The sequence below is a fragment of the Bufo bufo genome, chromosome 2 (assembly GCF_905171765.1).
Source record: "Bufo bufo chromosome 2, aBufBuf1.1, whole genome shotgun sequence".
Classification (NCBI taxonomy): Eukaryota; Metazoa; Chordata; class Amphibia; order Anura; family Bufonidae; genus Bufo; species Bufo bufo.
Genome location: NC_053390.1, coordinates 774877474 through 774905274, shown reverse-complemented (window position 1 = coordinate 774905274; position 27801 = coordinate 774877474). Strand labels below are relative to the sequence as shown.

Below are 27801 nucleotides of genomic sequence, written 5' to 3'. Positions count from 1 at the left end.
CTTAGATTGTGAGCCCCATTGGGGACAGTTGGATGCTAATGTCTGTAAAGCGCTGCGGAATATAGTAGCGCTATATAAGTGCATAAAATAAATAAATAAAAGTTTTTTTGGTATATGACCCCAAATGATTTTTGGTGATGCGATCAGTTGATGAACGAGCTCATTTATCAGGTGATTGCTACTTATCAGGAGCAAGCATTTCTACAGACATGCATCCCCAATAATCGGCCTGAGGGACCAGTAGCTCTATGTGAGTGGGTTTGATAGTTTTACATATGGAGTTGGGGGTTTAGTGGGTGCTTAAAAAGGGTCTTGTGTTCATTTGTTGGTTCTTCCTAACCTTTAGATCCTGAGGTTATAGTGAAGTTGTGCTGTTTTCTGTTTCTGTGGCAGGAGTGTGTAAACTGTACTCCGAGCAACGAGCCATCCGAGTGAAACGCATGGTCGACAAGAAAAGATTGTGAGTATCAAAATAAGTAGATGCTTATACTGATCGGCAGCAGGTGAAGAACATTGATTATCTCTAGGATGGGGTGGGGTATCTTAGGCAGTCAGAAAAATGGTCAGTTGTAAGGATCTGAGAGACATCCACATGGGCCAAACTGGAATGGTAGAGCATCTCCAAAACGGCAGGTCTTGTGGGATTTTTCCCGTTATGGAGTGATGAGTATCTACGAAAATGCTCCAGGGAAGAACAACCGGTGAACCGCTGACAGTATCATGGAAGTCTAAAGTCTCTATTACATGAAGCAAATATCGTACAGATTCTTGTGAATGCGAGCGAAAATGAATGCGAATCATGTGATGTAATAAATAATCAAAGATGAGCGACAAATCGCTTGTTCCCCGTCCATGGTGATCTTTCAGGATGCTAAAAAATGATCGTTCCTCGTTAATAGATCCGTTCGTATAATATGAAGTCCTCTGCTTGCTAACAATCTCATACATGCCTTGATCTGTCCTCCATCTTTACAAGGAACGATTTACAAGAGAACGAGTAACGACCGCAAGTACGAACGATTGTTTATAATAAGCGAAATTCTCGTTAACGAGTTGCTTCATCTTTGATCGTTTATCGTGATCTGTATGACATCTGCTGATGTAATAGTACATTAAAGGGGCATTTCCATCTCAAACAATGGGAGCATATGGCTAGAATATGCTCCCATTGTCTGATAGGAGCGGGTCCCACCTCTGGGACCCGCACCTACTATAAGAATGGAGCGGGTAAATGAACGGAGGGCGCACTGCGCATGTGCAGCCACCCTCCATTCATTTCTATGGGGCTGCCGAAAATTCTGTCTTCCCCATAGAAATGAATGGGAGTAGGGGCCGAGCGCGCGCCGTGCACTCCCATTCACTTCTATGGGAGCAGCGCTTGGTGGTGGATGGACCCTGGGAAATCCGGGGTCCTCCAGCCATGGCTCTCCCCGCTCCGTTCTCCGATTTCCCCTCATTGTTTGTGATGAGAATACCCCTTTAAGGCTAACTGATGTGCATGGGGATGAAGGCTAGTCCGGCTGCTTCAGTTCCACAGAAGAACTAGTAGAGCTCAGATTTCTCAAAAAGATACTGCAGGTTATGATTGAAAGGTTTTGCAGGTTGTGTATGTGTTCCCAGTATTTAGTGGTCCAAGAAAGTGCATCCTGCGACAGGTTCCTGGGTGCCCAAGGCTCATTAAGGTATGGGGGTGAAGACCATATCTGGTCAGATCCCACAATAGAACTCCTGTAGAGTATGATAGAAGGTCCAAGAAAGTGCATCCTGCGACAGATTCCTGGGTGCCCAAGGCTCATTAAGGTATGGGGGTGAAGACCATATCTGGTCAGATCCCACAATAGAACTCCTGTAGGGTATGATAGAAGGGTCTCAAACCGCATGACGCCACAGTTTGATGTGTGTGGGGCTGCGTGGTTGCAGTCCGGTCACATTGCTCATGCTGACCCCTGTCATGTAAAGGGACGCTTCCATCATAAAGGGTCATATTTGTTTAAAAACTCAATATTGAGAATGGTGTGAGGAACATAACAGGATTTAAAGCTAATGTCTTGGTGCCAGACACCACAGGACACCTTGAAGCCCATGACTCAAAGGTTCAGAGCTGACCAAATATTATGCAGGTGGTCTTACTGTAGTCCTGACTGACTGGTCTCCCACCGAGTGTGCATGTATGCATTCTCCAGTGTGTCCATACTTCCTATTGAGTTGCATGGAAGATGCTTGCCTACCGCTTTATACAACACATTGACTTTCCTTCAAATCCACTCCTGACCCCCTCAGCAAATACTCTGTAGTCCAGGAGATATTCGTCCTTCTCTTGGATGCTTCTGGCTATTATGAAAGGCTTTTGGGTTCTCTAGTAATGTCTCAGATGGAATGAAATAAAAACCTATTATCCTTCCCCGCTACAGTGCGCTTACCAGACCATGACTGCCTGAAATAAAACATAAAAGATATTTTTTTTTTCCTGATAAATTAACTATATTCAACATCAAAAAGCTCCTCTCGGCAGAAGGTTGACGTCCTATTGGGTATAAGTGAAGGCGAATTGGGATAATTAGAAAGGCTTTTATGGCGGTAATAGACTTTCTTTGTGCTGGTGCGTCTCAGGCAGTGTGTCCCTTTTCAATTAAAACCTATAATGTTCCGTACGTGCGATTGGAGCGTCGGTGGGAAAGTCAATTATTTCCAATGCTAAATAAATGCACTCATGTCATTCTGTCGTTGCCGGGCACCGCGCTGCCCACCTGCCCGGTGAATGTGCGTAATGTTTATACCCTTTACACCTGTAATAACCTTAGCAGATATTATCACTGGGTAGCTCATTGTTCTTTATTGTTAGTGCTTTTACTTTATGGATCTAATTTTAAGTGACCGTTCCTGCACATTTGGGCTGTCCCGGGCCCGAAAATGTAAGCCTCACCCAAAGGTGGGTGGTCCCATGAGTGCTTATGTAAGCCTGCCCATAACTGTCCTGTTTGTGACCATAGAGAAGGCAGGGACGGGAAATGAACCTAGCGCTGTGTATACGGATCAGGTAGTGACGATGCCCATTCCTGCTCTGGTCCAGGCTCAGCCACCTGTGTCCGCTCTCTGAACAATCTTGTACACCCTCTCTGGGGGTTGTATTCCCCCTGTAACTGCGACCAATATGTCAGCCCCGGTTACAGGAGAAATCGGCAATAAAAAAAGCAAAATACCCATGTTTATCGAATAACACGGGATGGTTGATAGATTTGCCGCAAAGTGCACTCACCGTGCAGAAGTCATGCAGTCATCTGTGACCTCTATTCAATGATTTCTGTGACGACATGACCACGTGTTTTGTCTTTATTCTATTCTAGATCCCGGTTAGAACCAGAACAAGTCCACAAGATTAAGACCTCTTCTTTGGCAGAGACTATCACACTCACAGATCTTGAGGCCAAGGAAGAAGCAAAGTCTCCTGGTGAAGAAACTACTGGTGAGAACCTTACTGTGCCGCTGAGAGAATCTGGGAGTATAATGTATTTATTGTTGCCTATTCGGTAATGATTAATTCCATGATCTGTCTCTATACTGGTCTGAGCCCTGACTTTCTTCTCAAGAGCTTCAAAGCCATTGCTTCAACCAGCCAGTGGGTTCATTGCTAAAATTCTGCCTGCAGCCACCACTAGGGGGAGCCTACTGAAGACAGATTTATACAGCTCCCATTCAGCTCAATATTAAAGGGGTTTTCTAGGGCCTAGCGGGTACTGCAAAGCCACCTCAAGTACACAGAACACACCTGTAGGAGCAAGGTTGTAATATTTTTGCGAAGTTTCGTGAATCTGCCTCCCTGGAATCTGGTCACGTGACGCTCCAGCTTCTACTGATGTCACGTCCTTTACCAGCTTTCTGGTTTGGGCTATGGATATCGTTTCTGCTCTGGACGGGTCTGTAACTATTCCTCTGCCTGGTGCATGTGCAGAAGAGCTAGATTCTTTCATTTATTTTTATTTTTTTAAATATATTATTTTTTATTTTTTTTGCAGTAATAAAGCATTTTGTAAGTGGGGGGAAAAATGTTTTTCTTTTTTTCTTTTCAATTTTAATTAACCACTTTTTTGCATCCCACCAGGGGACTGGTCCATATAGTCACATGATCACATACATAAATTGCAGTGTATTATGCCTGTCAGTGTAAAACTGACATGCAGCTTATTGGACCAATCGGGGGAACTCCATTAGGCATCCAACTGCCATGAAAACCCGTTAGTACACAGTGAATGCACTGCAGAAATGCTAATAGGGTTAACTGAGGAACCCCCCTCCCTCTTAAAACTTATGTGCCATGTTCGCTATTGACCGCAGCATCTGAGGGGGTTAAACAGCCATGATTGGTCTTCTCTTTGATCCCGATCTTTGCAGCAGAGTGTCAGATTTAATATACAGCTGACACCTGTGCAATACAGGTAAAGAGATGGATTCCATCTGCCTAGCACCAGTGCCGTATCAGGAAGAATAGGGCGCCACATGTGCGCTATCGGTTATTTAATAGTGGTTAAAAAAAACTAATTTGTTTACCAAATGGTGTTGTGAAGAGTCAAAATCCCGACCAGTAAGCGGTTGTCCTAGGCTGAAGCTGTGGTCCTCTGTGCTGCTTTGGAGCAAACAGGCTTAGGCTACTTTCACACTAGCGTTCGGAGCGGATCCGTCTGATGTTTCATCAGACGGATCCGCTCCTATAATGCAGACGTTTGCATCCGTTCAGAACGGATCCGTCTGCATTATAACTTAGAAAAATTTCTAAGTGTGAAAGTAGCCTGAGCGGATCCGTTCAGACTTTACATTGAAAGTCAATGGGGGACGGATCCGCTTGAAGATTGAGCCATATGGTGTCATCTTCAAGCGGATCCGTCCCCATTGACTTACATTATAAGTCTGGACGGATCCGCTCGCCTCCGCACGGCCAGGCGGACACCCGAACGCTGCAAGCAGCGTTCAGGTGTCCGCTCACTGAGCGGAGCGGAGGCTGAGCGCTGGCAGGCGGATGCATTCTGAGCGGATCCGCCTCCACTGAGAATGCATTAGGGCAGTACGGCTGCGTTCAGGACCGCTCGTGAGCCCCTTCAAACGGAACTCACGAGCGGACACCTGAACGCAGGTGTGAAAGTAGCCTTAGTAGATAACTGGGAAAATAATTCAGGATCATGGAAGGCGCTGCCGGAACGAAAATGAATGGTACATCAGGAGCGATGTTGAGGATGAAGAATAATCTTTATTTACAGGTAGTCTACGCGTTTCGAGGGCTGGATTGCCCTCTTCGTCAGGCCTATATACACTGAAAAGGATCACAACACATTTAAAATAGAAAAATTTTGGCGTGGGGCCAAGGGGAGGATCGCAGGCGTGTTCAGGGGTTGATTGACACTTCCCTCCCGAGGTTTCGTATGCCTGATTCTAAAAATAAAAAAAATGAATAAATGTATTCTATTCACCTATATATCCCTCTATGGTTCTTTGGTGGGATGGTTATTACCAGGGGCGGACTGAGAACCCTCAGGGCCCCCGGGCAAAATAAATCAGGGGCCCCCTTACAGGCCCCGCCCATGTTCTGCTGCAAGCCCCACCCTTGTCCCGCCTCCAGCCACACCCTACACAATCTTTAATAAGATTTCAAAGTTAAAGCAACACAAAAGGCACCCAGACCACTTCAGCTCATTGATGTGGTCTGGGTACAGTGTCCCTTTTGCAAATCGAGCTGCAATGTTCTAGAGAAGCTGCATTGTTTCCGTTCCAGCAATAAGTCAGCCTCTAGTCGCTGGCAGCCTCCTGAGGGCTTCCTGGAGTAAAACAGACCTTTGGTCCGGTATCTGACGCTGGACGTCCTCACACTCTGCATGATGACCTCCAGGGTCAGATTTTTCCCCATAGGAAAGCATTGATTCAATGCTTTCGTATGGGGTGATCTAATCTCAGCGTCCATTAGTGAGCTTCTGTTAGAAGCAGTGTGGGCATAACTACTGTGAAGGGGGCACATATCTGGGCATAACTACTGTGAAGGGGGAACATATCTGGGCATAACTACTGTGAAAGGGGGGGAGGCCCTTCACAGTAGTTATTAATCCCTTTCAGCAGTCCCCCCTTCAGTGAATGGGGGACTGGTGAAAGGGGTTAATAACTACTGTGAAGGGCCTAGCCGTCTGGGCAACCCCACAGATCATCCCCCCACCCACCTTGTACTTGTTCCACTGATCCGCTACTTGCGGGCTACATGGGCATGAGTTCAGTCACTTCGGTGCGCAATACCATCCTGCGGCGCGTGATCCCGCGAGACCCGTGACCTACAGCGGCAGGTCTTGCGGGATCATGCGCTGCAGGACGGCATTGCGCACCGAAGTGACTGAACTCATTCCCGCGCAGCCCACAAGTAGCAGAACAATTACAAGAGGGGTGGGGAATAGCCAAATAAAAAAATATTTTGAACCGAAAGGTGTTATGGGGGCTCTGTGGATGGCACTGTTATGGGGGCTCTGTGGATGGCACTGTTATGGGGGCTCTGTGGATGGCACTGTTGTGGGGGCTCTGTGGATGGCACTGTTGTGGGGGCTCTGTGGATGGCACTGTTGTGGGGGCTCTGTGGATGGCACTGTTGTGGGGGCTCTGTGGATGGCACTGTTGTGGGGGCTCTGTGGGTGACACTGTTGTGGGGGCTCTGTGGGTGACACTGTTGTGGGGGGATCTGTGGGTGACACATATATAGCACCTTATGCTATATATGTGTCATCCACAGATCCCCCCATAACAGTGTCCCTGTGAGTGAATGATCCCCAATACAGGGTCTGGGGGCCAGCATCTGGTGCTGTAATGGCAGCGGGGCCCAGTGCAGTCACTGTATTCTATTACACCGGGCCCCGCTCACTGTAATACTAATATTCATATGTGAACAACTTGAAATCCTCTGTGATCCTCTCCCTCTCTGTACTCACAAACTCAGTAGCAGGCCGGGCGGCAGCGCAACTCACTGACGTCACGCGCCTGCTCCTCCTACTTAATTCATAAAGTGGGAGGAGCAGGCGCGTGACGTCAGTGAGTTGCGCTGCCGCCCGGCCTGCTACTGAGTTTGTGAGTACAGAGAGCTCAGAGGGAGAGGGTGGTCAAGAATAGGACATGTTCTATTTTTTTTGTGCGGATACGCAAATGCAGATGCGGACAGCACATTCTGGCCCCATTTAAAAATGAATGGGTCCGCACCTGTTCCGCAAAATTGCGGGAACGAATGCGGACCCATTTTGCGGACGTTTGAATGGACCTAATAGCGAGTGTGCCGGTGGGAATGCTTCCTCCACAATAATACCCGGAGCGTCGGCTCCTGGGCTCAGCCTATATTGCGAAGTATTGCATCCACTGCAACAATAATAACTGGAACTGGGCACTGGATGCAGTGATGTCGCAGTTAGCAGCCGCTTTAAGCTTTTTTGGAATGTTCAACGTGTACAGCATTTTATATATATATATATATATATATATATATATATATGTATATAGAACAAAGAAATCGGACTGCACTCCAGTTATGTCTTCAATGAAAAAAGGTTTATTCACCCATAAGTGGCACAAGCTTGTGCCATCTATGGGTGAATAAACCTTTTTTCATTGAAGACATAACTGGAGTGCAGTCCGATTTCTTTGTCCCGTATCAGTGGGTAAGCACCAGTTACCATACTCGGACTTGCACCCTTTCGACTTGTTTTCTGGCTTGGTGGTGCTGCTGGTAATTTTTTTTCTATATATATATATATATATATGTGACTGGCAATCTCGGCTCATATACAGTAGTAGTGTGCTTCAATAATTTATAAAAATAGTAATAAAAATGATAAAACCAAAATAAAGATAAAAATATATGTATATAAAAACGGACAAAAAGGTTCCTAGTAATGGGGTTCTCTGTTATTCCTCTTCCGGAAATAGTTACCATGGGTGGAAAAGAATAATAATAATAATTTAGAAGAAATTGTGTCCAAGTGTGTAGATATAAAGAGGAAATCTTACTGCTGGTCGGGTTCTTCTATCATTGCACATACCCCCGTGGTGACTTTGGATGGATAATACCACATATGTAAGTGATGGATGCACGTATATGCATGGTTTCTCCTAGCCATGTGTGCTCGTGGTCATATACGTGGTCATCCCAATCCGCATAGGTCCCTGCTTGTTTGGATGTATCAATTCCAGATAGATTTATAGATTATATTATCATTTCATCTATAGATTTTTTCTATTATCATTTTGTTTATTTCGTTCAGGCCATAGGCAGTGAGTGTGTTTGACTGATGGATCCAACAGATCTCGCGTTTTTGAAGGAGATGGAATCTATTATACGGATTGGGCGGTATAAAATCTATCGGGGTCATGTTGATCCTTTTCCGGGGTATTAGCACAGTGCCTAGATAAACTACGTTCGACGTACTGGTTTTGTATGTTATGTCGACGCTGGTTTAAATGGCAATGTAACGCTGGAGTCGCGAGTCCTACATGTTGTAGACCACAGCAGCACTCAATCCTATAAATGACGTATGAAGATCGGCACCTTAGAGGGTGTCTGATATTGAAAGAGACTTTTTGTATTTGAGGAAAAGGATGTTGTGCTGTGTGTAATGGTCGTGCAGCAGAGACCACGGGAGATGTTAGTTGTTTGGGCGTGTCCCTTCTGATGATTCGGTTTACTTGGTGCCTATAGGTTTCTAATGGTGGGGGCACGTCTATATGTGATACTGGCTTTACTTGGAAGGTGCTTTTTTTTTTAGATATGCATCTTGTAATAGAACGTAGGATCTGCAGGATGGCCGAGTTTGATGTGATGAAGTGGAGGTTCTTCCGAGTAGTTGTACTAGGTCTTAAACACTCTGTCTGTGTTACCTGTAGGCTCTTTTCGTATGCATCTCGTATAAGGTTATTAGGGTATTGTTTTTCTTTGAAGCTTTTTTTCTAGTATCTTTGCCTGTGCAACGAAATCAGTCTGATTGGTGCAATGACGTCTGATACGTTTGTATTGACTATCGGGTATGTTTTTGTGATGAAAGCTTGTGTATTGGATGTAGCTGTCTTGTGTCGACCGCTTTGTAATAAGCCTATTGGTCTGATTGGTAATGACAATGTCTAGGAATCCTATCATCTCTTTACTGAATTTTGGGGATAAAGGTGATGCCCCAATCGGTGAGATGGAGGCTACTACAAAACTCAAGGGCAGATTTTTAGTCTCCGTTTTCGATAATAAACAGGTCCTCTATGTATCTTCTGAAGTGGACAATCTCTTATTTTTGTATGTCTGGTGATCCCAGATGTGTATCTCCTCGAATTCGCCCATAAAGATATTTGCGAAAGATGGCGCTACTCGTGTCCCCATAGCAGTCCCAGGGCATTGATGATACATATTGTTGTTATGTATAAAATATAAGAAAAAGAACTGGATCGCACATCCTGAGTGCTATGCTTTTATCTAAACTGCTTCTCAGCACAATATGTCATATATCTACCCCTATGCTGCATATAGTACATGAGGCATTAGTATACAATTTGATCAAAAAGCATAGGCCCACTCACCGTCCGTCTTCGAATGGGACCCCAACCTAAATATGGCGCAGCACTGCACGGCGACCACCAACCCAGCAGCACCGCCCCAGCAGGCAGCAGGACCCAGAAGCCAAACAGCACCCCCGCTGTCTGGCAAAGCCACCTTGGCACTGGGCCCCACCAACCCATCAGGACAGCACCAGAGCAAAAAATGGCCGCCGTGCAGTACTGCACCATGTGAACAGGTGTGGAACCGACCCCATCACATTCTCTCACCATGTGAACAGGTGTGGAACTCGCCCCATCGCATCCTCTCAGGAACTCCAACTGAGAGGTAGGAATTTGTACCCTTATGCAGGCTCCTGCTAATTAAAAGCACCTGGGCCGAATGGGGGGGAACAATATAGATTGTACTGAACCTTTAAAATATAAGAAAAAGAACTGGATCGCACATCCTCAATACTATGCTTTTATCTAAACTGCTTCTCAGCAGTGGGGCCCAGTGCCAGGGTGGCTTTGCCAGACAGCGGGGGTGCTGTTTGGCTTCTGGGTCCTGCTGCCTGCTGGGGCGGTGCTGCTGCGCTGGTGGTCGCCGTGCAGTGCTGCGCCATATTTAGGTTAGGGTCCCATTCGAAGAGGTAACCTTGTCGCGGTGAGTGGGCCTATGCTTTTTGATCAAATTGTATACTAATGCCTCATGTACTATATGCAGCATAGGGGTAGGTATACGGCATATGTTAATTATGCTGAGAAGTAGTTTAGATAAAAGCATAGCACTGAGGATGTGCGATCCAGTTCTTTTTCTTATATTTTATACATATTGTTATTATATATAAAGTAATTGTTCTCTAGAATAAAGAGAAGACCTTCCAATAGAATTCTATCTGCGATGGTTTGAGGGACAAGCCACACCGTACGATATAAGGGTCCTTGCGCCTCCCAAGGGACTCAGTCGCCCGCATCTTTCTTGCAAATGATATGAATTACAGCTCTCTCAGGGGCTGCAAAAGAAGCGGCAGAGCCTGATTGCTGGCCCTGTGGTCGTCAGGGCAGACGTGTCAGAAGAAACGGCGCGTCCCCCATAATTACCATGGCTACATATTGCACACAGACATTTCTCATCGGGAGGGGCACTCCTCTGGTCGTCTCTTGGCGTTCAGGAGCCATCTGGCCACTTTGACATGCTCATGTGCACTGCGTTCTTGCCTTAGATACTGTTGCTAGGGAAGGCAGCCTCAATTGGCGAAATGACAGCAGCCGAGCAATCAGACGATGATTTTGACATCAGTGTTTCATTTATGGGGAAATTGTAGCAGAGCCGAGCTTGTCATTTGTAATGACTCTTTCCATTATGGCTTGTGTTCTTCAGTACTTCCTCGTGGGCTTGTCACGTTGCAAAACAAGGATCCAGATAGTGGACCACTTCACCTCTGCTACATCTGTGTAGACAGATGCTGAAAGGAATTGGCAAATGGGGGAGAATATTATATAATGTACAAAATATAACGTATGGTTTTGTGTTCACAATGTTGCAGACAGGACAGCGGCTGATGCACGCAGCGCGCCCGGTTTCTGGGACGACGGTCGGGGTGAAGATGAATTGTCCCCAGAGGAGATTCAGATGGTGAGATATTTTCAAGTTTATCTTCTGACGACAAAATATAAGACAATTGTGGAGTAATGCGAGTTCACAGTGGAGCAGTATGGTGGCTCTGTTCTAGGTTCATATCTCTCCAGTGGCATCACCATGTTCTCCCTGTGTCTGCGTGATGGGGTAGGCTAGGACCTAGCCGCCAGGACCACTTCTTCATTCTGGCACTCTGTTCCAGCAGACTACTGGAAATACCGTATCTGGCAGGGCCTGCCCCGGCCCGTTAACTATAAGGGGATCTGTTGACTTTCCCTGTCCCTGCACTATATTAAATATAAACCAAAATGACAGTTATACTTTACACGGTGACCCCCGCCCTCCAACCATCTTTGATGTCCATAGACATGTAGCCATCTTGGATTTTTTATTTACCATTGATGCCGGGTCCCCTTATATTTAAAATAAAATAAATCAAAATAAAGCTCCTTTAGGGTACGGCCACACAAGGGTGAAACACTGAGAAATTACAACCATGGATTTGCGCGAGACAAATCCGCAGCATTTTACAGGAAGAATTGATACGGCTCAGTACTTTTATAATAATCCAAGTTTTTTTAAAGAATCTGAGAAAATCACAGACAGATTCAGAAGTTAAAGGGCTCGTCCGAGTTATGAAAAAGAAATATATAGCACTGTAAATCTGATGGTGAGCAATATATAACTAAACTAATCTAATCTATATTTCCTCATCTCCGTGGTTCTCTTCTGGCCCTTTGTTACCTGCAATAACAACAATACCTGCCCCTCCCCCTGCTCTGCAAAGGAAGTGGATACAAGTGCTGACCTGAGTTACACGTCCGCCTGCTGGGAGACTCGGCAGCAGGTGGTATTTGTAGGACTACAAGTCCCAGCTGTACAATGACACTGCTGATACCCACAGGATCTTCCCCCTACCTGTTCTTGTGCAATGTTCTACAGAACTCCTCTCTCAGCTCCCGTGCCCAGCATTTGTCTCCTCACTGCCTGCAGCTACTCAGTAAAGCCTTCAGCCCTGAGTCGGTGCAGCTAAAGGGGTTAATGTTTTTCCTCAAGAATCCAGGGACAGAGCAATAAGCAGCAGTGCAGAGGGGCGTGGCCAGCACAGCGACATCTCCTGTACAGACACGTATCTCTCAGGCTTGTGCACGAAACATCATCAGAGGGAGAGAAGCTGACATCACAGGTCATGTGACCCTCAGTGAAATCTGAGAAACCAGCCACTGGAGATAAAGTGAGTGAAGTCCTTATATTTGCCTAGTTAGAAACATACAAAGAACAAAAAAATTACTCAGACAACCCCTTTAAAGGTCCACATGTTCAACTAAAACATGTTTTTTAAATTGGGTCCTCTTTCTGTTAGCCGTTTGTACATAGCGAACACATAGGTACAGATACACATAGAGGCGCTGGGGGTCGGGCTGCGGTGTAGGCTAGAGATAGGGGTCTTCTTTTTATATCTTTTTTCGTATTTCACTGATTTTATCTTACACATTGCACCCCTCCCCTTTTTGAGCGCATTTAACATTGCATTATTTCTTTATTTTTATTGCTGATTTCTCTTGTAAGGGCCCTTTCACACTGCAGAATTTGCAGTCAGAATTTTGGCGCGAACACTGAGCCAAAGTACCGTCAGCGACCGCTTGGTGTCTGCTTCTCTGTTTTCAATGGGAGACAGAGCTCCGGTCCGCAGGCCAGCGGTTTAAAGCCGTGACTGCACCAAGTCCAGTGGGTGTCTGCTCGCGGTTTAGCTTCAATCAATGGATCCAAGCCACAAGTGGGTGCACTGCACTCAAAGTGAACAACCATGGCAGAAAACACATAAATCCACTGTGTGAATATACTCTAACTGGGGCTGACATTTTAGCCCCACTTGCAGGAGGAATACAGCCTCTGGGGGGACACAAAAGAGCTGATCTGGGTCTGCTAAGACTCAGCAGCTCCTGCTGTTACTTGGCAATCACATGATCATTGGTACCGGGAAGAGGAAACATCTTGGCAGCTTTCTGATCTGTATACAGAGCGCTCAATGAGTAACCCCTGGCTAACCATTCCTGCAGCTTCTAGTTTTCTCTACCCCCTGCTGCTGAGTTATCTGGCGGTCTGCAAGTGGTTAGGCTACTCTGGGAAAAATGGAAGGTGCACTGTGATTGGCTGCTACAGGAACAAGGCCATTTTTTTCTATTAGCCAATTTTAGTAAAGGTCTATCCCTGTCGCCAAATAAATCCGTGTCCATCACCAAATGCATCTATGGATGCACGTATACACACGTTTCTGCTACTATTCAAGCCAGGGAGGATGTGGATATTGCTGTATTTGGTGATTTGAATCCCCACAATGTCAGTCTTTTGGGCCTGTTGCTTTAACTATCGTATTGCATCATAAATATGTGATTTTGTAAAACCATTTTACTCATTGAGAAAGTAAAAATTGGAGCGGGACATTTAATCCCCACCCTTAAACCACCTGGGAACATCAATCTAATGCCCACTTTGGACTGGGGCTTGTTTAAAGGGGTTTTCTTTGGATAGGCCATCAGTATCTGATAGGTGAGGGTCTGACACCTGGAACTCCAGCCGATCAGCTGTTTGAGAAAGCAACAGCGCACCTGTAAGCACCCCTGCCTTCTCACACCTTTGCCTATGCCAGTGACATCACGTTCATTAGTCACATGACCTATGTGCAAATCAGTCCCATTCAAGTGAATGGGGCTGAGCTGCGATAGCAAGTGTGGCCACTATACAATGTATGGCGCTGTGCTTGTTAAGCTGCAAGAAGGAAGCAGCGCTCACTAGAGAGCCAGTGCCTTCTCAAACAGCTGATCAGCGGCAGGGCCTGGTGACAAGTGGTGGGGGGGGGGCAGGGCAGGGAGAGATGAGCGCTCATCTCTATATCCATCTGTATCGCTGTCCTCAGGACAGCGATACAGATGGATGAGCTGTGAGGCAGGTGAGAGGCGTATCCCTTCCCCCTTCCTCTGACAGGCTGCAGGCCTAGTACCTGCAGCCTATCAGAGGCCAGTGCAGGCTGCGCGATGACGTCATCGCGCCACCTGAGCCGTACAGCGCGAGACACTGGCCGGAAGAGGCCTGCATCGCATTGCTGCAAACCTCATGAACGTAAGTATAAGGCCTCTTGCACATGACCGTATGTATTTTGCGGACAGAACAGCTGGCCCTTCATAGAACAGTACTATCCTTGTCCGTAGTGCGGACAATAATAGGACATGTTTTATATTTTTGCGGACCTGAAGTACGGACATACGGAAACGGAATGCACACGGGGTAACTTCCGTTTTTTTTTTTGCGGACCCATTGAAGTGAATGGTTCCGCGTACGGTATGGGGGCATCTAGGGGCACTCCTTACTGGCACATTATTGGGTGGCACTATGTGGACACCAAAGTGGTGTTTTATATGGGGGGCAATATGGGGGCATCTAAAGGCACTCCTTAGTGGCACATTATTGGGGGGGACAAAAGGGTATTTTATATGGTGGCCACTATGGGGAAGGGGGGAGAGGAACATTATGGGGGCATCTAGAGACACTTCTTATTGGCACATTATTGGGGGGGGGCATCTACTGAGGGCACAAAGAAGGGGCATTTTATATGGTGGGATCTCTATAGGGGCATTTTATACTGGGACACATTATGGGGGGGTACTATGGGACAAGAGGAGCACTATGAGGGCATCTACTGGGGCACTATATAAGGGGCATTTTATACTGGTACATTATGGCAGCAATATGGGGAAGGGGGAAGAGGAGCACTATGGTGAATTTACTTGGGGACAATATATAGTGGTATTTTATACTGGCACACATTATAGGGGCACTATGGGAGCATTAAAAGGGGGTATTTTTTGCACTGGCACACATAAGGGGGCATTTTTTGTACTGGTGCTTATTTTAAGGGGGCATTTTCTACTGTCACATTATAAGGAGAATTATTACTACTGGGGGGGGGGGCATTTTGGTGGGCTTTATTACTACTTGGGGACTGTGGAGAACATAATTACTAGTATTGGCACTATGGGAGCATTATTACTTCTGGGGCACGTTGGGGGCACTGTAAGGGCAGTATTTCTACCAAGTGTTGGCGCTGTTTCAGTTTTTGCCTCATGCAGCAGAAGGATTAGGTGCACCCCTGATCGGCAGGGGTCCCAGGTGTCGGACCGCCACCGATCAGATACTGGTGACCTTTCCAGAGGATAAGTCATGAGTTAAAAAGTGTCAGAAAACCCATTTGAGCCCCTCCCATGGCCTGATTTGCAGGACTGTCCCAGTAAAATCTCGACTGTTGGCAAGTATGTAAAGGGTCTTTTCTTAATTATTTTCTGGCAGGTCTCCTGTATGACAATGATAAGACACCCCCACCCTCGCTTAAGACTACTTTTTATCTTTATAGTCGCACAAATCCTTTATATGCTTTTTCCCTTTTGAATTGTGAAAAGAAGAAACAAAGCATTTTTGGAAAAACCCGTCACTCCCAGCACGAAGCGTCGAAGACCAATTAATTGTCCTTTGTAATCCGCCAGGCTGGCTCTCAGACAGTGCATCTCAGGAGATGTCTATCTCAAGTTTAAGTATGGAAAAAAAAAAGTTGGAATTTTAATCTGCGTTTGCCACTCCTTGAATGGCGTTCACGGCTGTTCCTAGGCTATATATCCCAGAGACGGCAGGTGTAGATCTGCTTCATCTAACCAATAAATACAAATTTCTCTAAATCTTCTTCTTTTTATAAACGGGAACAGTTACAATATCGCAATCATGTTTCTATTCTTACACAGGACTGTTTTGGGCCTAGAAAATGATTTAGTTCCTTGATATACACCTGCCAGAGTATTGATGACTTTTGTGAAGCATTGCCTTCCTAAACCAAAGCATTTGCTAACTGACCACATCTCCGAAATATTCATTTGGTACAGCAAGTGAAGCTATGAGCATAATTCATATCTGCCTCTGAGGCCAGCTAGAACCGCATGCATACTTCCTAATTCAGAGCCATTCATTTCAGCTGTCATGGAGTCAGGGGCGTAGCTATAGGGCAGGGATGGCCAACCTGAGGCTCTCCAGCTGTTGCAAAACTACAAATCCCAGCATGCCCAGACTACCTTCAGCTATCAGCCTGCAGCAGGGCATGGTGGGAGTTGTAGTTTTGCAACAGCTGGAGGGCCGCAGGTTGGCCATGCCTACTATAGGGGGTGCAGAGGTAGCAGTCGCTACCGGGCCCAGGAGCTTGAGGGGGCCCAAAGACCCTTGTGCTGCATAAGCATGAAGGCTATGTGCTTCCCTGGGCCACAAATCACTGAGGGAAGGGGGGCCCCAGCTGAACCCTTGCACCAGGGCCTATGAGCCTTTAGCTACGCCCCTGCATGGAGCGGTTTCCACCTACATGGTCCTCATCAGCTCGAGATAGGACAGTTATAGTTCTTTGAATTAATGCCTGGGAAGCAACCAGCTAAAAGGGCCATTGCTACCTATGCATCCAGAATGGATGATGTATGCCTCAAATATAGCTGAAATATAGCCTAAATTAATTGTCACTGCATCATATAAAAATCTTATCCGATAAAGACCAACGAGGATAACAGGTCTTTGCAAGTTGGAGGGACTGCCTCTGTCCTATACTGTATATTAGGGCACTATGATGATGGATTATAAAGTGCTGCTTGGTTGTTCACTTTCCACGTGGTTTGTCACTAGGACATTTTAGGGTGCATTGCCTTAATGGGATGTGCCTCCTGGCAGATGAAGGAAGGGGTGATGTTTCTTATCACCCTACAACCCCAGCTTCCACTTCGAACCCTGAATGCAGCCAGGATGCAGATCAGTCACCCTTAGGGCTCATGCACACGACCGTATGCCCTCCAAGACATACGGTCCGCGGGCGGCATACATTGTGCGCACGGGAGCGCACAGCATCATAGGTTACTATGATACTGTGCGCATCGGGCCGCCCGTTGGGTTATTGTCCTGCACTCATAAGATCTTATGAGTGCAGGACAATAGTCCCGCGGGCGGCCCGATGCGCACAGCATCATAAGTAACCTATGATGATGTGCGCACAATGTATGCCGCCCACGGACCGTATGTCTTGGAGGGCATACGGTCGTGTGCATGAGCCCTAAGGGTGCATTTACATGTGCTCAGCAAGCAATTATCGTGAAGGAAGCGTTCAGTCTTTCAATAAAGAGTATTTTTTTTGTGTTGGTGCTTGATTAATAGTAAAACTAGGATATTTATTACAGCTCTTAAAGGCTATGGGTACCTTTGCATTTATTTTATTGTTCCTTTGCTTCCTAAAGGCTTTTTTTCGTCTGCCCCGTAGAAAATGAATGGAGGGCGGCTGTGCATGCGCAGTGCGCCCTCCACCACTTTCAGGGCTCCATTCTTGATATAGGTGTGGGTCCCAGCGGTGGGACCCACACCTATCAGATAATGGGTGCATATCCTAGCGCTATGCCACCATTATCTGAGGTAAGACAACCCATTTAAACTTAGTGCGTGTCACAGAGGTAGACAGAGAAATAAGGAGAAGAACAAACAGCAGGTGGCGCTATACAGATGCATACATACAGGTACATGCAATTACAAAAGTATTCAGATCCAGGTGCTGGTTTGAAAGTGTAGAATATTTTGTGGCAGAACCTCTTTAAAGGGGTTTTCCAAGTGTTTTTTTATTGATGACCTATCCTTTTCATAGGTTATAAGTATCTAATCGGTAAGTTCCAACACCCAGGACCCCCACCGATCAGCTGTTTGAGAGAGCAGGTGTAGTAGAAGGCCGGGTGTCAGACCCCCAGGGGCAGACTGGAAACTTAAAGTGGCCTTGGAAAAAATATGAAAAGTGGCCCCGTTTTGTAGTTGGGTCCAAATTGATGGAAGGCAGGGCCAGCAATACCATATTGTGGCACATTATACCACCCCAACAGAGCCAAATCACAAAATACTGCCAGCAGCACAAAATACATCCCCAAAAACTACCACTGGCCATCGGCCCTGTAAGGTCTATGGCTAATCCTCCCCTGCAGAACCCCAATGATCAGATACTGGTGACCTATCCCAAGGATAGGTCATCAGTAAAAAAAAAAAACACTTGGAAAACCCCTTTAAGGAGTTTGTACACAGCAGATGGGTGTGGAGAAGGGGACAGGATCCTGGGAGGGTGGCTCACAAAGGTTGTAGATAGGGAGGAAAGCAGACACAAGGCAGATTGTGGAGGAAGACAGCAGCATCCTGGACACACAGATCAATCACAAATTACTGGGAGGGACACATCACATGAGAAACGTTTTAGAAACCGTTTGCAAACTGAGGTCTGAAAATGAATGAATGAAGATTGCAGCCTGTAACATTGCACTAACATATGCGAAAATCTTTTTGAGGCACATCGTTCCTTAATATTTCCAATAACTTTAGAATCCACTCCTAGCTTTGAACTGAAAAAACAGCAGGAAAATCTGTCTCAAAACCTAAAAAAACGTAATGTGTACCTACCTTTAGAATATACTGTGTATTTTCTGCTCATGCCTCCACTACATGGAACCCCATCCAGAAAGGATTTTTTTATTTCCCTCTTGATTTTTGCTTACAATATGTCCCGTATAACAGTCATATCTAAAGCAGCATGCAAAATTCTTCGCTTTGCTCAGCTGCTGTATAGCCATGTATAATAACTGCCTTTCCACTCCAGATGACTGGCTGCATTGTACGGCAGCTGCTAAAAGACTAATGGACCTCTATCTCCAGGCTGCCATGAAATGTTCTAGTTCTGTAGGCTGAGGTCAAACAGCCTCGGCTATTGGCACCAACATATTAGCATATTAGCACGTGCAGATTGATTCCTAGCAGAATTCTGAATGCAGCTGTGGAGTATAAATTTGGCCAAAGCAAAAGGATAATAGTGGGCCAAAGCATCCTTGTGCCAGCTAGCACAAATGATCACATAATGGTCATCCTCAAGCCGAACATGGTATTGATGGGAGAAAAGAAATGACCGACCAGACACGGACGTGGTAAAATGCACCCTGTCCAGTTTTATCCTTTTTAACCTGAATTTTAGTGAATTCCACTTCTGCTCATCCACTAGCACAGAGATGCCTTGGGCAGACATAAAGCGTGTTGCCTTTGCACAGAATAACATTTATTAATGTTTAATATACTGATTATCTTCCCGCATCTCAGTCTGGCTTGTGAAAACAGCATAGAAAGGCTGCTCAGATTCTTCCTGGCGTAGCTGAGGGTTATTTCTTCACAATACTGGGGGATGCTACACAATTATTAATGAAATGTTAAGCCAGTGAATTGTCCTCAGTGACTGTCTGGTTCTTTGTCCTCTGCAGTTGCCTTCAAGGTCAAAACATGGAAATGGATTTGTCTCACTGTATCATAGAACGGAGTTTGCAGAGCAGCTTGACAATTAGCAGAAGTCAGTTCGATGAAAAACTAAAATGAACGCAAAGCGCAATTATGGATGAGCGGCTGTCATTTCAACTTGTGTTTTTAAATGTCTAGTGGCAGTGATGTTAATAACTTTAGTCATATACTTTATCGGGGAATTTTGTGTAATTTTATTTAAAAAAACAAAACAAAAAAACTGCCTCTAAAGGGTCCCCTTAGCAACCCTCAGTATTGCTAAAGAGAACCTTGACTGTACGATGCAGAGGCTGCTCAGCCTGCCTCTGGCCTCCCCGCCCCAGATCCTGGCTAGTCTCTAACCTATTTTACAGCCCTGCTCCTCTCCAACTTCCCAACCTAACTAGTTATACACTGGGGAGATAGAAGAGGGAGTACGGCCATTAGAGATCAGGACTGACAGTAAAGCGCTGCATACATGACCAGTTACCGTCAGCGCTAATTGTTGCAGCCCTGCCCCTTTCTAATTTCCCCAGCGCATCCCTGGTTAATTCATGAGTGCTAGGAAGACAGAGAGGAGCGAGGCTGCCAGCAAATCAGATGGGCAGGGATTCTTAGAACAGGCAGAGGCTTTGTAAAATAGGTTACATACACATAGGGAGGCAGCGGCTGGGGCAGGCAGAGCAGAGGCAGGCTAAGAAGCCTCTGTAACTGATAGTTATTCATCTTCAATGTTCAGTAGACTCTGAAGACTGGTTCTCCTTAGCAGTGCTCAGTTAGAGGGTTGCCAAGGTGAGACTTTACATACAGCTTTCTAATAAAAATGAACATATTTCCCCCAATATTATCTGCTGAAGCCCTAAACTTGCAAGGAACCTCCACCATGCTTCACTGTTGCCTGCAGAAACTCATTATTGTACCGCTCTCCAGCCCTCCTATGAACTCTGATGAGGCCGCCAATGGCAAACAACAGTGTTCAGGTTCTGCCTTGGTACCAATAATGGCCACATGAGCGTTTACAGAAGGGCTGGAGAGCGCTTACCGCCATCATACATGGTGTGGCGACACACAGAACCAGCACCAGGTGGTAATGGTTTGGGGCGCTGTTAGCTACCATGGCCGTTTCAGTCTGGTATTTGTGGAGGGAACACTGACCAGTCTTCGCTTTGTCCAGAACATTGTGGAACCACTCAGGAGCTGTGGTGCTCCAACAAGATAACATTGCCCACACTACACAACATGCTCTTCAGGGTTTCCAGCAGCTCCTCTGGCCTGCCCAATCACCAGATCTCTCCCCCCATCTAGAACGTACTGGATGGATGGGGCGACGGATCTCCCATGCACAACAGCCAACAACCACCTTGGCTGAACTGTGGGTCCAAGTTGAAAGAGCTTGGAATGGCATATCACAGGAGGATATCCAGCATCTGTATGACCATTAGGGCTATTTCACACGAGTGATTTTATTGTGGGAATCACAATGTGATCCTCTGTTCTGGACTTGCAGAAGCGCAGGGCATTATCATGATTTATAATGCTGTGTGCCTCTGCTTGACCTTATTTCTACAGGATCATACTGACAGCTTTATGTCACTACAATTCTGTAGAAGTAAGGTCATTAATCCTCCTGCAAGTCCAGAACGGAGGATCATGCTCGCACACTGAGTGTGATTCCCACAATGCACTCACCCGTGTGAAACCATACCAGAGTAGCCACCTGTTTCACAGCAAGGGGAGATGCCACCCATTATTAACCCCTTTGCGTATCTGGAGGTAACTGTACGTCCATAAGTAATTTAGTGCATTTGGACCTACAGTCACGTCCAAACTGCTTACCAGGGCTTTGACACTATAAAGTGTCACAGCCCCTGAGTCTCCGCTCTCCCAGAGAGCAGACACCGAGAAGCCGGCAAGGGACTAATCGGAGTGGTCCCTTGCCGCCAAGCGCCCCAATTGGTTAGTCTCTGCAGACTAACCAATCGGAATGCTTTAGTGTGAAAATGCCGGTGTTGAGCTGTGATCTCGACGCTGGAGATCACAGCCTGAAATCAGGCATGACTGCCACTGTGCCCCCAGGGTCTATTATTATACTGCCCCCAATATGCCCTCCATATGCCGCCAAACATGGCCAATGTCCCCCAGATGCCTCCTCTGTCCACTGCTGGCTCTGATGGCAGCGGCTCAGGAATGGAGCCGCTGCTATCAGCAGAGTGTGTCAGCTTTAATTTACAGCTTTAATCAGTGCTGGCACCGATCTCGACCGTTTAACTCCATAGATGCCGCGGTCAGTAGCCGCCCGCGGCAATCATGGGGTTGAAAGGGAGGGAGCTCCCTCTCTCTTCTATTGGGCCGCAGCGGCCCGATGGTTGCCATGGCAACCAGACGGCCTTACAAAGGCGTCCGGGCTGCCATGTACCAGCCTTAGGGCTCATGCACACGACCATATGTATTTTGTGATCCACAAAAAATACGGATAACATCTGTGTGCATTTCGTATTTTGCAGAACGGAACAGCTGGCCCCTAATAGAACAGTACTATCCTTGTCCGTAATACGGACACTAATAGGACATGTTCTATTTTTTTTGCGGAATGTGCATGGAGTAACTTCTGTTTTTATTGCGGACCCGTTGAAATTAATGGTTCCGCATACGGTCTGCAAAAAAAATGGAACGGACACGGAAAGAAAATATGTGTGCATGAGCCCTTAGTGTAAGTGTAGCACTGACTATACAGTGCATTGCAATAAATGACTATTGCAATGCACTGTATAGCCATTAGGCCCACTGGATCTTCAAATGGCTCTTTTTTTTTTTTTTCTTTTATCAAAAGTGTAAAAAAGAAAAAAAAATTAAATGGTCTTTTCTTATATACGTTGTCATTAAAAAATGAAAAAAATAAAAAAACTACACATAATTGGTATCGCTGCGTCCGTAATTACCTGATCTATAAAAGTATCATGTTACTAATTTCATGTGGAGAACGCCGTAAAAAACAATGACAGAATTGCTGTTTTTGTCACCTCACCTCCACAAAAAAGTTATAAAAAGTGATCAAAAAGACGTATGTACCCCAAAATGATACCAATAAAAACTACAGCCCGCCCGCAAAAAACAAGCCCCACACAGCTACATTGGTGAAAAAAATAAAAGTTATGGCGATGCAAAATATAATTTATTTTTAACACAAAAGGGATTTTATGCTGAAAAAGTACTAAAACATAAAAAAAACTATATAAATTTGGTATCACATAACCGTATCAACCCACAGAATAAAATTATCTTATATTTACCACAAGAGGAACCCTATAAAAAACAGACAATTGTCATTTTTACCAAAATCACCTCCACATCAAAAAGATGTATGTACCCCAAAATGATACCAATAAAAACTACAGGCAGTCCCTCAAAGAACAAGCCCCCACACAGCCACATTGGTGAAAAAAATAAAAAAAAATATTGCCCCTAAAAACAATATTGGCAAATTACGTTACCAAATTTTGATGCCGCTCCTTCCCTTCTGAATGCTGCCATGTCCCCAAACAGCGGTTTACGACCACATATATGGTGTTGCCAAATTCAGGAAAAAATGCATTACAAATTGTGGGGTGCATTTTCTCCTGTTACCCCTTGTGAAAAAAAAAAAAAATGGGGCTAAGGCAACATTATATTGGAAATAAAAGTTAATTTTTCATTTTCTCAGCCATGTGTTTCTAAATTCTATGAAACGCTTGTTGGGTCAAAGCATTCACTTCACCCCTAGATTTATTCCTTGAGGGGTTTTGTTTCCAAAATGGGGTCCATTTTTGGGGTTTTCTTTCTGGGGTACCTCAGGGGCTCTACAAATGTGACATGACACCTGAAAACCATTGCATTGGATTGGTTTCCACCAAAGGTGTTTATGATATGGGCATTATAGGCCTGCGCATGCACCATGGTATCCAGCTTTTGGGGCAGGTGCAGATTTTCCCCCTTTACTGCACTTTACAACACTTGAGTGCACATGTGCAATACTCCAGTGAGGAGAAAAGGCAGTCAGGGCACCACAGAGCCTGCAAAGAATAAGGCTTCAGGAATCCGGCCAAAGATAGAGATGTACCGTAAATCGAGAAGCAGTTAGTGGGGGGTGGGGGGGGGGGGGAAATAGCTAGCTAATACTGCATCTGATTATCATAGAGTCAGACGGGTTTTTCCACTATGGAGAAAAGCTATGCAGCTAGAATTAGGTAAGGCGCCAATGTACTACAATTGTGGACACCAAGGGGGTGAGTATGGTTTGGTGGCTTAAAGGGAACCTGTCACCAGTTTTATGGTGTCCTAACTAAGGTCAACATAAATAAGTGACTGATTCTCTTAGCAAAATGTTGGGTCACTTTCTTTAATTGACCCAGTCAATCTGCCAACATCTTGTATTGAAAAGCTCCAGCTGATAATGATGAGTCATGAATATTCATGAGCTCCTGACTCTCCCCGCCTACTTGCTGCTGATTGACAGTTATTTTCCATATGAATCAGCAGCAGGTGGGCAGGGGAGTGGCTATAGCTCTGAATTAAATATACGCTGGACTTAATGACCTCACGCTGGACTCAAATCAGCTCATTAGCATGTGGCATCTTTGTGTGTATATTATGAGGTAACCATCTGTCACACCAGTAAGTGAATACATCTAAGGCACTTTTTAGTAGTTAATGATTGTATATAATAAGTTAGATTATAATCAAATATCCACATGACAGGTTCCCTTTTAATGCTGATGAAAGGTTCCCTTTAAAGGGGTTGTTCAGCCTGTTTATATTGATTACCTATCATCAGGATAATTCATCAATATCTGATGAGGCATGGCTTCATGCTTCCTCTTCATTACACTGCCCGTCCTCTCCTTTGCCATGGCGGCACAGTGTACCTACAAGTACTCGTGCCATTCAAGTGAAAGGAGCGAGTAGTTGTAATTACACTGCCCTTCCAAGACGACGCGCAGTGTAATGAAGAGGAAGTGGTGCTTGCATGGAGCACCTCCTCTTCAAACAGCTGATCGGCAGGGGTCTGATCAGATATTGATGACCCATCCTGAGTATAGGCCATGAATATATACTGCACTACCCCTTTAAGACCTGCGTCACATGCACTATTTTTCAGTGTTTTTAAAAGAAACCGCTTTGAGTTTTCAACATTTTTTCTTTGTGGCCTTTTTATTTTGGAACATTTAAAACATTTTCTTTCCAGCATTTTTTTTTTCATTATTATTATTATTTTTTTTTAAAGCTACAGTATACCCAAGAGCATGCAATGCCTCAGACACAAAGCTGTGTATATAGATGTTTCCATAATTTGCTGTACACTGTAAACTTAAAGCAACATTTTTTTTAACCCCCAAAAAGTTAAAAACACCGAAAATAAAGCATAAAAAAGCGCAAAATGCTGTGTGATTCCAGCCTCAAGTGTTTTTGACAGGACAGCAGGTTAATTAGATCCTACAAATATGACAAGAGTGGGTCCAGGCGCTGAGCACCTCACCCCAACGTTAACGAGAACAAGGCGCCTCAGGCCCACACTCTGCCGTCTGCAGAAATGATGGTCTCTCATGAACAGCCAGGTGGGAACGAGGTCAGTTGTTGGCTACTGTCAGGTTGGTTTAAAATTCTGTCCAACCATTTCTGAAACGTGATGTTAGGAGTATCCAGACTATACTACAAGAATACATCGCATCCTGACACTCCACAATAGAAGTGGTCTACTTTTTATTTTTTTTGTCAGACCGTACTTGCTTAGCCTGGGAGACTTCTAGAATAAGGGGGCATCCAGCAGAGCAAGAAATCGCCCACAAAGGCTGCTGCCAGCTGCCACTGGGGAGGGGGGGGGAGGCGAGGGGGAGCTTTTGCATATATTTTTACATGACTCTAAGAGGGAGGACTTAAAATAAGGTTTAAAGCTGAACAAGCACTTTACGGTAGGTCCGTCAGCTTAATATGCTGGCCTAGGTAACGTCAGCATATTACGGCAACATGTCTGTACTAATAGTAGCCAAAGCGGCACAAAAAACGCGGTCCCGTTAGGTTATTAGCGGACGCGCAGTTTGAGTTTGGTGTATTCATGAGCTGCGTGCTCCCCACGGCCCCTCTCTGCGGTGACTGTACATATACATAGCAGCCTGTCAATCACCAGATTGAATACACCCAACTCATATACTGTGTGTCCGGTGTACTCTTTCAGTACGCCTAGTAGCCATATGGCACCACAGTTGTTGTGCTGTTTCGACAACCAGTAACCCTTGCATAGGACAGCATATTCAGCCAACAGATTTGCTTTAAAAACTGCATAATTTGGTCCAGTTTTCAAGGGCATCTAGCAGCAGTTTTGTACCTATGACACTGGCTGACCTGTTACATGTACGCTTGGCAGCTGAAGACGTCTGTGTTGGTCCCATGTTCATATGTGTCCACATTGCTGAGAAAAAAATGATGCTTCACTATATGCAAATGAGCCTCTAGGAGCAATGGGGGCGTTGCCGTTACACCTAGAGGCTCAGCTCTCTCTGCAATAGTCATGCCCCCCTGCACTTTGATTGACAGGGCCAGGTGTGATGACTTTTCCACTGCCTGGTCCTGTCAAAGTGGAGAGGGCGCAGCAGTTGCAAAGAGAGCAGAGCCTCTAGGTAGGAGTAACGTTGCTCCTAGAGGCTCATTTGCATAAATTTAAAACCTGGACATATATGAAAATGGGACCAACACAGATGCCTTCAGCCAGTTTCATAGATACAAATCTGCTGAGAGATGCCCTTTAAATCTAGGACCTAAGAGACAGCCTGCTATCGAATCTTCTGGATTATCAGGCGATCGTGGCAAAGTTTATTAATATATAAGTAGAAGCAAATTTTTCTTAGTATAAAAGCTTTGCTAAGAAAGCTCAAATTAGACTATTAAAAGAACGGTCTGCCCTATGGCGTGCCAGAGGAAAGGGAACAATGCTCTGTGAGTCCCAGTAAAGCACCTGTTATCTTTGCTGTGATTCCACTTTACTCGTGGATTTTGATGGTTAAACCTTTTCACGCAGTTGCTTGTTCTATCTGCTCCACGCTTGTATGCATAAATCAGGAGGCTTGTGCGTTAAATCTAGCGAAGTTAAGAATCCAGACCTTGTGCATGACGCGGGTGTTGCTAGAACGATGATTTGTCACGCCTGGTTGGTGCAGGGAGTGGATATGTAAAGATGATATGTTTTAGCGAAGGCCGATACATCTTCCTCATGTACTCCCAGTAATCCTTCCAGATGAGGGATCTGATCTTTTTTGATATCCCTTTTATTCCCGTAGACAAATCTTACCGGCTAGATTGATTTTTAAAGATGAATGCCGTCTGCTGTCGGCGGCGATGATTGCTTTTCTACCACCCAAACTTTAACCAAGTGTGCCGCTGTCTGAATGACTACCGTGCAGCCGAAAAATGTGCTGGATGTCCCTGCTATTAAAGCGCGGGCAGCGGGAAATGCTGTCAGAGTGATATCTTATTGGAAATGCTTGACATAGCATAATAAGAAATGAGCAGCGCTACAAATGTTGAGTAAATAAAATGAAGGCGGATCGGCACTCCAATTTTAGGATCACTCCGAGAATCAATTTCTTTAAGCCGAGTACATCATAATTCATATAAATAACCTAAAAGATTCCACGGAAAAACGAAAGCTAAAAATCAATAAAAGTCGATAAAGAACAACAATAAAAAGTCCACAAGTATAAATAGAAACGGCAATAATGAGATAAATTCCGGAAAGTCCATCCAATTTACACAGTATCCAAGGTGTATTCTGCGCAGCATAAATCCATGTTCAAATGGGTATATAATGTGTCTTGGGTACTTTCACACTTGCGGCAGAGGATTCCGGCAATCCGGACGCAAACGAATGCATTTGTGAGACGGATCCAGATGCGGTTGTATGACCGTAATGTTCATTAGGAATATGAAGATCACTTAGCATGCATTGGGGATCATTCCCATGTGTTGCCCCATGTTGGTTATCATAACATGTCCATTCAGTTGTGCTGGAGTTAGCTATATTGGTTGTATTAGTTGCCTCCTCTCTATCAAAGCGCAGATTAGTTAGTTTGATATTCCTACTCACAGTTCTGTGTTCAAGGGGTTGGAGTCGTAGTGCCTGCTGTGGCATCCCACGTGTTCATCGGCCCTGCGAGCTTACCTCCGAATCTCCCCTCCCGCCTGTAGGTCCGTCTGTGTAGACGCCGTCCGTGCGCTTGGAGGAGGCGCAGTCAGTGTGTAGGCGTGGTGCA

At 45.4% G+C, this 27801-nt stretch overlaps 1 protein-coding gene across 1 annotated transcript in view; it reads left to right on the top strand.

The window, feature by feature from the left end:
- The window catches only part of STX18 (syntaxin 18), a 145973-nt gene that overhangs the window by 86346 nt on the left and 31826 nt on the right, over positions 1-27801 (top strand). The window contains exons 5-7 of the mRNA XM_040419109.1: positions 394-460; positions 3345-3463; positions 11073-11161. Of these exons, the coding sequence (XP_040275043.1) occupies positions 394-460; positions 3345-3463; positions 11073-11161 (275 nt within the window). The remainder of the gene's footprint in view (positions 1-393; positions 461-3344; positions 3464-11072; positions 11162-27801) is intronic.